The 12,026-nt window shown below is 47.2% G+C and overlaps 1 protein-coding gene across 1 annotated transcript in view; it reads left to right on the forward strand.

Moving 5' to 3' along the window:
* LOC111145042 (acyl-CoA dehydrogenase, short/branched chain) overlaps positions 1–12,026 on the forward strand; it is a 36,814-nt gene that overhangs the window by 11,817 nt on the left and 12,971 nt on the right. The window contains exons 2-3 of the mRNA XM_022499654.1: positions 9,126–9,285; positions 9,498–9,598. Of these exons, the coding sequence (XP_022355362.1) occupies positions 9,126–9,285; positions 9,498–9,598 (261 nt within the window). The remainder of the gene's footprint in view (positions 1–9,125; positions 9,286–9,497; positions 9,599–12,026) is intronic.

Here is a 12,026-nt window from a genome sequence, read left to right on the forward strand (position 1 = left end):
TCTGTCAAATAAATAAATAAAATCTTAAAAAAAAAATTTAGTAACCTGTATACCTTATGTATAAATGGGAGAAACCCAGGAAAATGGAGTGATTCTGAAATGGCCCAAGCCACCATCCCCTTAAATACTGTTACCAGTTAAATACAAAAGGTGGAGGGACGAACGGGAAGGGAGGTACAGTCATGGGAGATTGCCAGGAAAAGCACAGTAAATAAGGGTGGGGTGGTTATGCAGGTTTAAGTCCTTGCCTTTTCTAGGGATCCGGCCACCTGTTGTGGCACAGAGAGGAAGACATGCTTACACAGGGAGATTTCTCCTACACACGTAGAGCAGTAATACCTCCCGCAGAAGTGTGATGTCTTTTCAGTTTCCAGAGCTGCCCTGCTGTTTCTTAAAAATAACCAGCTCGAGAAAATCCTTCTGTCAAACAGACGCATTTTTGCAGTGGCAAATTCTTCTCTTCAGAATCCGTATACCACAACTTACGCATTCCTTTGTTGACAGAAATTGGATTTTTAATTTGTCACCTTTATAAATTTCACTGCATTGTTTGCAAGCATGTACTCATGCGTATGAACTAAAGGAGAATTGCTGGGCCTTGGTCTTGACTGTCACTTAAGTAGTGATTATACCTGTTTTTACACTCAACCCGCAGAGCAGGAGAGTTTCTTCCCACTGAAGGAAAAATTATTCATGACCTGTGTTGAAGACGATAAGGAAGACTTGATTCAAGAAGGGACTTCTGCATGGAGATTTTGCAGTAGGGAGGTGAGATCAAGCTCAGTACCAAAGTACAACAAGGACAGATGGAGATTTCTAGCCAACAAGTCAGTGGATAGAAAATCACTAAGAAGGAACGGCAGGGCTAAGCTGGATTCTTGGGGGTGGGGGCGGTGGGGGGGCGGGGCTGGGGGAAGGCCACCCGAACATGGACCACCTTGGCATGAACATTATTATGAGTTAAAAGCAACCAAAACCCACCAGGTTCAGGAAAAGCTCTCTACCTCCCCCTCACCGGCCTGCTTGTACCAGGAAGAGAGATATTAAGATTACATAGTAGAGTAACCTTTTGGGTGCCTGGCTGGCTAAGTCAGTAGAGCATGTCTTGGTCTTGGGGTCCTACGTTGGGTGTAGAGCTCACAAGAAAAAAAAAAAAAAAAAAAGGATATCTTTTGTTTTCCAAACATCTTTCTCCTCCTTCTTGCTAATGGTCTTCTCCCCTTTGTACCCTCTGCCGTCTGCCCCCTCCTTAGCTCATAGAAACACCATGTTGCCTGTCTTCACAGTTTCCGTGTCTCTGTGGACTCCCTGTGCTTGTGCCATTCAATTTTATTTTCTCCTGTTAATCTGTCTCTTCTCAACTTGATTCTTGGTCCAGCCAGAAGGATCCTGAAGAGTAGAAAAAATTCTCCCTCACCAGCACTTGCTGGATTCATTCACACTCACCAGGATTCTTGCTGGAGGCAGACCGAGGGCTGGTGTTTTCATTAAGCTGATCCAGCAGCGTTCTTGCCAAAACTGAACTAAGCGGCCCAAGGGCACTGCCCAAGTACAGTGCCTAAGATCAGAGACTAGTTAGAGGGACTCAGGAGCCGACTCACATTTGGTTTAGGGTGAGAGTCTTTGTCAAACATCCTCCGCACTCGGGTGTCAGGTGGTTGGGGCAAAGCTAGAGCAGGAGACAAAGACTGGCAGGAGAGAACGGGAAGAAAAGGAGAAGAGAGCATTTGGAAGGAGGAGGATGTGCCCACCTGAACTCCATCTGTGGAGAACAAGCAAGCCGGAGCCCGAAAAGCATGGAGAGCTGGTGGAGACCCTGCGGGGAGGGTGCTGGTGACTGGTGGGAGGCACTCAGGAGGCCAAGAGGGCAAGGAAGGCACGGCTTCAGCAGTGTCTGCTCTGCAGGGGCGGAGGGAGAGTGCGGTACCCGAGGTGGAGGACGGTTGGAGGATGATTAACAGGCTAAGAATGTGAGCAGACCAAGGGGATGGCTGAGGGTCCTGCAAAGGTGAGAGGGGTGGGACACATAGGGAGCCAGAGGGACGGGTCTTTTTTTTTTTTAAGATTTTATTTATTTGAGAGAGGAAGAGAGAGGGAGGAAGCAGGCTCCCCGCTGAGCAGGGAATCCCCAGTAGGACTCCATCCCAGGTACCCGAGATCATGATCTGAGCCCAAGGCAGACGCTTAACTGAGTCCCCCAGGCGTCCGAGCACAGGCCTTCCTTAAGAGGAGGGACGTCATTTATATTGTCCCAGGAGGGGAGAAGGATGAGGACACCAAGTGGGTTTGGTGACAGCAAGCTGAGGTCATTCCCATTTGTTGGCATTTATGTTTGCCATAGAAGGTGAGTCATTGGCTGACAGTAAGGGGTGAAGCTTTGGGGGGTTTGAGATCCTGTAATCATTTTAGAGAATGGGAAAGGGTGTAAGTGGAGGTCAGTGACTAAGAATTTATAGTTGAATGAGGCCACATACGTGTCTGTGTCTCCTGACCATGTCCCGTATGTGGTCATGGCTAGAGTCACGATCGGAAGTGCAGTGAAACAGATTTGGGGAGAAGTTGATGGCAGAGGGGCAGCGCCAGGAATCTGGGAGCAATGGAAGTGCTGGGTGGTGAGCGGGGGAGGTGGGCACACAGCTCTATGCCTTTGTCAAAACCCTTTAAAGCGTATGCCACAAAGAATCTATTTTATGTATAAAAGTAAAATCAAGCCAGATATAAGGGGGAAATGGAAAGCCGCTATGGCTGATGACTCTTAATTGTATTACAGTTGTGATACTGAGATTTGTAAGAAATATATACTGGGTCTTCTTCAGGGTTCTTGGCTCACAGCTCCCAAAACCTTGCGAGTTTTCTGGGCAATAAGAGCAGAGAGCATCTTTTGTTAAAATATTTGGCTTCCTTTTTTTTTTTTTTTTTTTTTTTTAAAGATTTCTTTATTTGGGGAGGGGTGGGCAAAATAGGAAGGGACTGCAGAGGAAGAGGGAGAAGCAGGTTCCCCGCTAAGCAGGGAGCCCTACCTGGGGCTCCATCCCAAGACCCCAGGATCATCACCCAAGCTGAAGGCAGATGCTTCACGGACTGAGCCACCCAGGCACCCCATAACATTTGGTCTCTTGTTTGCAGTTCCTGAAGTCCTCTGAGAACCTTGAAGGTGAAATGGGTACCTTGTTGTTCATACCAGACCCCCTTCCAGTCATTTGAGTTTATGCTAATGAGGTGACCTCTGGACTGCAACCAAGGGTGGGGGCTGGGTGCTGGCAGCCAACCTCATGATCAGAGGACCTTTCAGTTTGAACCCCCAGCCTCCTGGGAAGGAAGAGGAGCTAACAGTTGAATTCCTTGCCGCCAGCCAGTGATGTAATCAATCTGGCCTCCATAATCTGTGGCCTCCATAAAAACCCACAGGGAGATGCTGGGAGAGGGGTGCCCGAGCCGACAGTATGGAAGCTCCACTCCCTTTCCCCCAACCTGGCCCTGTGCCTCTCTTCGCATGGCTGTTCCTGAGGCCTATCCTTTGATGATAAACCAGTAATCCAGCAAATAATCTTCTCAGTTCTATGAGCTTCTCTAGTAGACTGAACAAGACTAGCCCCAAGGAGCAGGTAGTAGGAACCTGTAGTCTATAGCCCGTGGGTCTGAAGCATGGGGGGCAGCCTGGGCTTGCCACTGCACTGTGAAGTGGACCAGGGGCCCCTTGACCTGTGGGACCCGATGCCATCTCTAGGTAGATAGAGTCGGAATTGAGTTGAATGGAAGGACACCCGGCGGGTGTGGGAGAATAGATTGTTGGTGCAGGGGAGAGGGGGAACCCCACACATTACAGTTGGTCCCACAATTATCACAGGAGACACATCACCACACAAAGGGGGTAGGGAGGGAAGAAGGTGCAGAAACAGTGTTTTGAACGAGTACCCCAAGGCCACAGATGAAAAGAGCTGTACATGAGCACCGCACCATAACAGGTACATCTGTTCTCAGAGCGGCACAGGTAGCACTGCTGAGACGGCTGTATGTGTGCCCTAGCTTCACACAGGGGAGTCATCCTAGATCGTGAGAGCCAAGCTTCTCACCACCAGAAAGTTACCAGTGAGGGGAACCTGGGGGGCTCAGTCGGTGAAGCGTCTGCCTTCAGCTTAGGTTGTGATCCCAGCGTCCTGGGATCGAGCCCCACATCGGGCTCCTTGCTCAGCAGGGAGCCTGCTTCCTCCTCTCTCTCTGCCTGCCTCTCTGCCTGCCTGTGATCTCTGTCTGTCAAATAAATAAAATAAATAAAATCTTAAAAAAAATTTTTTTTAAAAGTTACTAGTGAGAAAAGAAGACAAGATAACATGAACTTTGGAGTGCTGGGATGGAATCAAAGGGGGAAAAAGACCACAGCTTAGTGCACACGTAAAGAAAAGAGACCCAGGAGGGCGTATCTGGTAGGAAACCCTGAGTATAGGCATTTAAGGTGGAGCCCTCTGTGTTCTATCAGAACATTTCCTTTGGAAAAGTCTAAGAGGGACTTTGCAGGTCAGCAAACTTCTCTCCTGTGTCCTGTTTTACCTTTCGGGCATCGTAAAAGCCTGTAGACTTAAGGCACTCAAAGAATGTTTGGAAGGATATTCCATTATGCTGGGACATAATGGAGAAGGGTTATGACTCCCAACAACTAAGCTTAATGAGTTTAGCAAAAAATTTACCAGAACATTCGGCAGTCCGGGGTTCTTTACCTTTTCGTGTGCCGTGGAGGAAAGGTATCCAGCAATATAGTGAAGTTTAATAGACCCTTTCTTAAAACGTTTTAAAAGGCATAAACTACGCAGGATTCCAAAGGAACCCAGTTATAAAAAGCCATAAAAATGTTTTTAATTGCGATAATAGTAATAAGTAGAAATAAGTAAATAAGTAATAAGTAAAAGTGTTTCTTAAATAAGATCTGGTAACAGGTCAGTAGGTTTGAAGTCGGGAGGTGCCTCAGATCTGTGCACCAGCTGTTATTTGATATAAAAATACCTGTAATTTCTCTCCGTGACAGTCGCAGACAACATGTAACTTGGGGCCTCCGTTTCGCGACTGAATGATATGTTTGACTTAGGTTAGAGGTTAGTGAAATAAAGATATAATTTCCCCCACCCAAGTTCACAGGCTTCACTGTTCTGCCCACAGGAGTCTGCAGACCCCAGGTTTGATCATCAGTACTAGTAAGGGCAGCAGAACTCTGGTCCATTGAGTCAGAAACAGATCAGACTTGAGCTACAAGAAGTACTTGGCAAGGCATAAATAACTAGGATTCCACTCAAGTAGCGATTGCTGCTCTATACAAAAAAATGTGATGATGTGGTGCAAAGGGTTATAACTGTGGAAAATCATTTTGATGGAGTGGATCCCAGCGCTGCAGAGGCTGAGGTCAACACCGAGGGGCAGGGACGGTTGAAAATCATCATCGAAACCTCGGACTGTGGGTTTAAAGGCAAGGCAGGGAAATGTTTCCTTTATTAAAGACTGTCCTACTCCTTCAGCTCAGGTCATGATCTCGGGGTCCTGGGATCAAGCCTGGCATCGGGATCGGGCTCTCTGCTCAGCAGGGAGCCTGCTTCCCCCTCTCTTCTGCCTGCCTCTCTGCCTACTTGATCTCTGTCAAATAAATAAATAAAATCTTTTAATTAAAAAAAAAAAGACTGTCCTACTAAAAGGAACATTTTTTTTTCTGCCCAAAAGGATAGGACATAATGTTCAGTTGTAACGTTTGGTTAAAAGGGATCCCATCTTCTTAGGGTATAGTCGCTCTGTTATATGATGGCATCTTCAGTAAGCTCACCCCTGCCTCCGTACGCCGCTACCCACTTTGTAAAGCTCATTCACCTCTGTGGTGTCCTGAGTCTAAAATAATTCTTATGTGTCAGGGCACCTGGGTGGCTCAGTCAGTTAAGCATCCAGCTCTTGATTTCGGCTCAGGTCATGATCTCAGGGTTGTGAGATCGAGTCCCACCTCAGGCTCTACGCTCAGCGTGGAGTCTGCTTGGGCTTCTCTCTGCCTCTCTCTCTCTCTCTCTCTCTCTCTCTCTCTCTCTCTCTCTTTCTAAATGAATACATAAAATCTTTAAAAGAAATAAAGTAATCGTTATATGTCCAACAGTCATACACAATTTTTAGACTAAGTAGCAGTTTTTTAGCAATTTTTAGACTAAGCGGGTCACAGCTGTGCCAAGCAGGAACAGATGGGTATCATCGTAGTACCTGCTGGCTTCTTGGGTTTCTCCGTGGCGGGCTTTCTGTGAAACTCAGTACAAAGGTGGTAGGTTGACTCAGAGAGACAAAGAACTCTGTAGGGGGGTCTCGTGAAGTAAATAATCTCCTCTAGAAAGAAGAATAGAGGGCAATGTGTTGCAGTTTTCAAATGTAACTGGCTAGTTTCCTGATCATTTTGTGGAGGAGATTAGTTGGCTCCTTGTCTCACGAATTCCTAAGTCTGTTGAGGGCCCCATGCAGGACTCGCCCACCCACCGCTTCCTTCTCATAATCCCCACCGTCCCCCAGGCCCATCTGTCCTTGGTGCCTTCTGTACTGATCACATTCTGTCCTGATGCTTAGCACCACTGCTCACCTCCTAAAGTCCTAAAGCCCCTCTGTACCTCCATTTCTTGCCTCCTTCCTCCTTACCCGTGGTTCTTCCATCTGTTTTGTCGGGGAGAAGACATTACTACCTTCCTTCCTTCTGGTCCAAAGTGTTCCTTGCCCAACTAGGTGTTTTAACAAGGTGAAAATGTTCCATGCAACTTTGCCCTGAACTATCTGCCTCCTATTTCTGCAAACAAAACAAAATTAATTACAAAATTGAGAGACACACATTTTTCTTCTAACTGGCCAGTGTTTGTTTTCGCTTCTGAATCTGGAGCAGAGTACACAGACTCCTGGGCACATTAACCGCAAAGATTGACTCAAGTGTGGGAAGGATCAACAGCAGTTTCAGACATAGTGACTCTTGTTTTCTTTTGTTTTGTTTTTATCAGTAAGTGTTTCCATGTGTAAGCAAACTATTGAGAAAAAATATATTGCAGTATACTATTATATTTGCTTTTTTTTTTTTAACACCATGTATGGTTTTTAATCCTGCAAAACTTGGCTTTACTTTTTGCCTGTTCCATGAGCCTTATAGAATTCCCCCTGGTACCCTGTGCTCTCAGGCAGTTGTCAGATGCTCAGAATGTTTGTTTTTAAATCTTGTTGAATGAAAGGAAAACATTAATTCTTTTTTTTCCAGCAGCTGTATTGAAGTATAATTTACATACTGTCAAATACACTCTTAAAGTGTATAATGCAATGCTTTGCTGTTCGTTTACGGAATTGTAGAACCGTCTTCCCCCACCCTCCACCCCAGCATCAGGCTGGGTTTCTATCTCTGTGGGTTAGCCTTTTCCGAAAATTTATATAGATAGGATTCTATAAGATGTGATCTTTGGTAGCTGGCTTCTTTCACTTAGCCTGTTTTTAGTGAACCTACAAAGACAAATAGCTTGTTTGTTTCCCCTGTAATAAAATTCTACAAAATAAAATTGGAAGAATACAGCAAGCATTTCAAATGGGATGGTTTCTTTTTTCAATGAGATGGGAGTAAATCCATTGTTTGAACCACAGTTGGCAGGTTTGAAGCATCAGGGACGTAGCAGCAGGAGGACACGCCCATGGCTGGAAGAGCCAGCCTTCCAGTTTGACTCTGCGGCGGCTGCTGGGCCTGCCTCCATTAGGACTGCCACCCCCGTGTTCTCCCAGGTCCAAGTAGAAAGTCATTACCATCTGCCAAGCTCTTGCTGTACGGCCGATGCCTTACCAAACCCTTCACGGCATGGGTTATTGCATTAGTCCTCACAAGACTCAAGATGATTGTCTACACGTTTCAGGGTAAGAAACAGACAGAGAGGTTTTACCTGAGGTTGAAGTCGTTGGTCCCAGTTCATTTGGCTGGTAAATACCAGATGCCCGATTGGAAACTAGTTCTTTCAGCCCGCAGAGCCTGTTTCCTTAACCCTGATGCTGTACCATCTCTTACTGATGAGAAGCTGAAACACAGAACTAGTCAGGAGAACCAGGAGAGCCCTGGTACCTGCAGCCACCCTGGACAGGTCAGGACAGCTCCCGCGCCCTCACCTGTTCCCGCGCCACTCGATGACGCTCTTTGCCATGGTCCCCCCCCGTACTGTTGTTATGTTCGGGTTCCCCTCCAAAGAAGTCCATGGAATGCGACATTTTGAGAATGAGTTCTGGGGCACCTGCGTGGCACAGTCGGTTGAGCCTCTGACTCATGATTTCGGCTCAGGTCACGGTCTCAGGGTTGGGGGATCAAGCCCCAAGTGGGGCTCCATGCTCAGCACAGAGTCTGCTTAAGATTCTTTTTTTTTTTTTTTTTTTTTTTTTTTAATATTTATTTGACAGAGAGAGAGATCACAAGTAGGCAGAGAGGCAGGCAGAGAAGCAGGCAGAGAGAGGGGGGGAAGCGGGCTTCCTGCTGAGCAGAGAGCCCGATGTGGGGCTCGATCCCAGGACCGTGAGATCATAACCCTGGCCGAAGGCAGAGGCTTAACCTACTGAGCCACCCAGGTGCCCCTCTGCTTAAGATTCTTTCTCTCACTCTGCCCCTCCCCCCCAATAAATAAATAAATCTTTAAAAAAAGAAAGAAAGAGTTCCACCTAGAAAGTTGGTTTTTTTTTTTATTAATTTTTATTTATTGAGTTAGTCACCGTAGTGTACATCATTAGTTCTTAAAATAGTGTTCCAAGATTCATTGTTTGCGTGTAACACCCAGTGCTTTGTGCAATCCGTGCCCTCCTTAATACCCACCACCAGGCTCACCCATCTCTCCACCCAGAAGTTCTGTTTGCCAGAGGGTAAAAGGTAATACTCTGGGAAATTTGTTGAGTTAGAAGAGCTTATTGCTTGGATAAAGGACGTAATGTTAAAAAGGAATTGTGTTTTTGTTCACAAGACAGTGAATTTTAAAATGTGCCAGCTTCCGCTCCTCTTTTTTGGTGACACAAGAGGTAAGAAGGGGTTATAAAGTTAATTCCAAAGAAACCGATGTTCACGTACTTCCCTTGACTTTTGGTATGTGTGTGTCCCCTGTTCAATGGGACTGTTCCCACAGCTAAGAAGAAACTTCCCAACTTGCCTGTCTTCTTGGAAAACTCCGCCTCATGTCCTAAAGTCTTCCCAGTCAGAAGCTGTCCTCAGTACAATAAACCCCGGGCTGTTCTGTGCTCCCCTGCAGATGTTTACAGATGAGGAGATGATGATAAAGGACGCTGGTGAGTACACGGCCCAGTGTGCCCTCCGGATCCCTCTGGTCACCAGTTGGGTCCGGTGTGAAATCCCATGACGGGCCTAGGGGGTATGGTCACCTCAGTTTGTAAATGGAATTTTTTTACATGAATTTAAAAAAAATTTTTTTTTTTTTGAAAAAAGTAAAACCTATCCTATTAAAAGAGTAAAGACTTATCAGTATTTTTCCCCCCTACAGTTAAAAAATTTGCCCAGGAACGGGTTGCTCCTCTGGTTTCAACCATGGATGAGAATTCAAAAATGGACACATCGATAATACAAGGACTGTTTCAACAAGGGGTATATACTTTATAATTCTTCCCATTTCAAACTTTCCTGTAAGTACTGTCCAGCATTAAAATGTATGCATGTGACTAAATTCAGGAACTGTAAGGACGGCTTAATGAACTCTTCATTTCCTAGTCAAAATTATCTGTGTTCTCTTTTAAGGATTTTTATTTTTTATTTTTGAGAGAGAGAACATGAGCAGCAGGGAGGGGCAGAGAGGGAGAAGCAGGCTCCACTGAGCAGGAAGCCCGATGCGGGGCTCAATCCCAGGACCCCGAGATCCTGGAAGGCGGACACTCCACAGACTGAGCCACCCGGGTGCCCCTCTGTGTTCTCTTTTAGTTTGAGATCCTGGCTCAAAGTTTCTTTTAAATTGACTTAGCGTTTTGAGTTAGAAATACTGTGCTTTTTAATAAAAGGGCTTGGAAGCAAGAGTGAGTGATTTCTTTACACCTATGGTCCCCAACCAGAGGCTGTTTTTGTCCCCCAAGAGACATCTGGCAGTCTCTGGAGACATTTTTGGTGGTCACAACTGGGGGTGACACTGGCATCTGGTGGGGTAGAGTTCGGGGTCCTGCTAAGTGTACAGGACTGTCCCCCAACATAGGGTTGCCCCCCTCAACAACCACCAGGATTAAGAAGAGGATTTTAGTGAGACTTCACAGTAGACCCTGTATCCCACCCAAGTCCCTCTGCACACCACAAACCTAGAAGCGGAGGCGACCTCTGAATTCCACACCAACCAGGGACCCCGGCTTCCAGCGCCCGAAGTCCCAGAGCCCTTGACTAGAAGCCCAGTCGACACCACGGGTGACAGTAGAGCTGCCCCAGTAGGTTAGCTGCATGGTGGCTGAAGGAGAACATTTTCAGAGTCACTGCCCTCACTCATCATCTCTCCCTCTCCATAGCCGTCGAGTGACGTTTCCCTTTCATTTTGAATATGGGATATCCCAGGATGGGTAGTTCCTCTTCGGAGCCATGGGGTAAAATTTTGTCTGTCATCCTGCTGCAAAAATACCTCCTTTTCCACCCAACGGGAATAGTTTTTGCTTCGTCCTGTTTTGAAGAGACCGGCTTTGTGATATCCTGACTAGTCGTGATTTTTCCACCCTTTCTTAAGCAATGAAATGCTTGGGAACGTGGCGTCTTGTATGGAGCCCCGGGATCGGTGGCATCTGGGGGTCCCGTTTCTAGGGCCGGCTTCATCTTCATCATTGGCAGAGCCCCTGGGGTGCTCTGAGAAGGCTTAGGGTTCTGCCCACTGAACCTCACTCTGCTGATGGGGCGGCTTCCTGGGGGCCGGGTGCTCTGAAGCCCACCAGCTGCCCTGGCTTAGGGGTCACGCCAGCTTCAGTGTCCACTTGGTGGCACCTCCCACACCAGCTCTTCGCCGCCGCCTCCTGTCCCTGTGCGGGCCCCTGCTGTAGCAGTCACCGACAAACAGTCTTTCCCACGGAGGGAAAACCGGTAACTTTTTGGGAGAAGCAGTGTGGTGACAGCTCTTCGGCATCCTGATGATGGCAGCTTTGGACCACCGCTGTGCCCTCTTCCTTCAGTGTTTCCTCGTAGAACCTCATTCCTGGATCTCACCCCGGCCTTCCCCCTGCCTTCCCCTCTGCTGACCACAACCGCCGGGACCCAGACGGCAGCTCGCTGTGATTCCAGAAGCGGCTGGGCAGAATAGAAAGCTGCATTATCCTTTTATCTGTGCACAACTTTGGGGCATGAATTACACGTACACACATGCTCCTTCTGAAATGGGGACTTTCTGGGAAAAACAGAACTGCGGGAGTTTCGCGCTCCAGACTTAGGAGTAACTGCTGAATACTGAGACAGTCCTTGGAAAGCTTGGCCACATCTGGTCCTGTTCACCACGCCCCTTCCACCTTGTCTGGTGGGGTTTGGGGAAACACCACCAGATGTCTGCTAACCACCTAGAATGTCCCAGAAGACGCGATCCTTCAGTTACCAGCTTGGCTGAAGAAGTCAAGGCAAGGAGCCTGGCTAGAAGGGATTGTGCCGTACTGCCTTCCTCCAGGTCCTTGCTGCAGGAGACACTTTCTCCTTCTTCCGCTCCATCATCCTTCAAAGCATTTTACAGATTCTTGTGTTTCAGATACCACAAGGAAACAAATGGCAGTTCTAGCTTGTAACCGCTTCCTTTTCAAAGAGGTACAGCTTCCACTATAGTTTTTGTTACTTACAAGATAGTACAAAAGCCATACCAAATCAAAATAAAATGTACAAATAGGCTTTTTTTTTTAAGTTTTTATTTATTGATTTGACAGACAGAGATCACAAGTAGGCAGAGAGGCAGGCAGAGAGAGGGGGGAAACAGGCTCCCTGCTGAGCAGAGAGCCCGATGCGGGGCTCGATCCCAGGACCCTGGGATCATGACCTGAGCTGAAGGCAGAGGCTTAACCCACTGAGCCACCTCGGC

Source organism: Enhydra lutris, unplaced genomic scaffold, assembly GCF_002288905.1.
Source record: "Enhydra lutris kenyoni isolate GAN:26980312 unplaced genomic scaffold, ASM228890v2 scaffoldscaffold12, whole genome shotgun sequence".
In the NCBI taxonomy this organism is placed as follows: domain Eukaryota; kingdom Metazoa; phylum Chordata; class Mammalia; order Carnivora; family Mustelidae; genus Enhydra; species Enhydra lutris.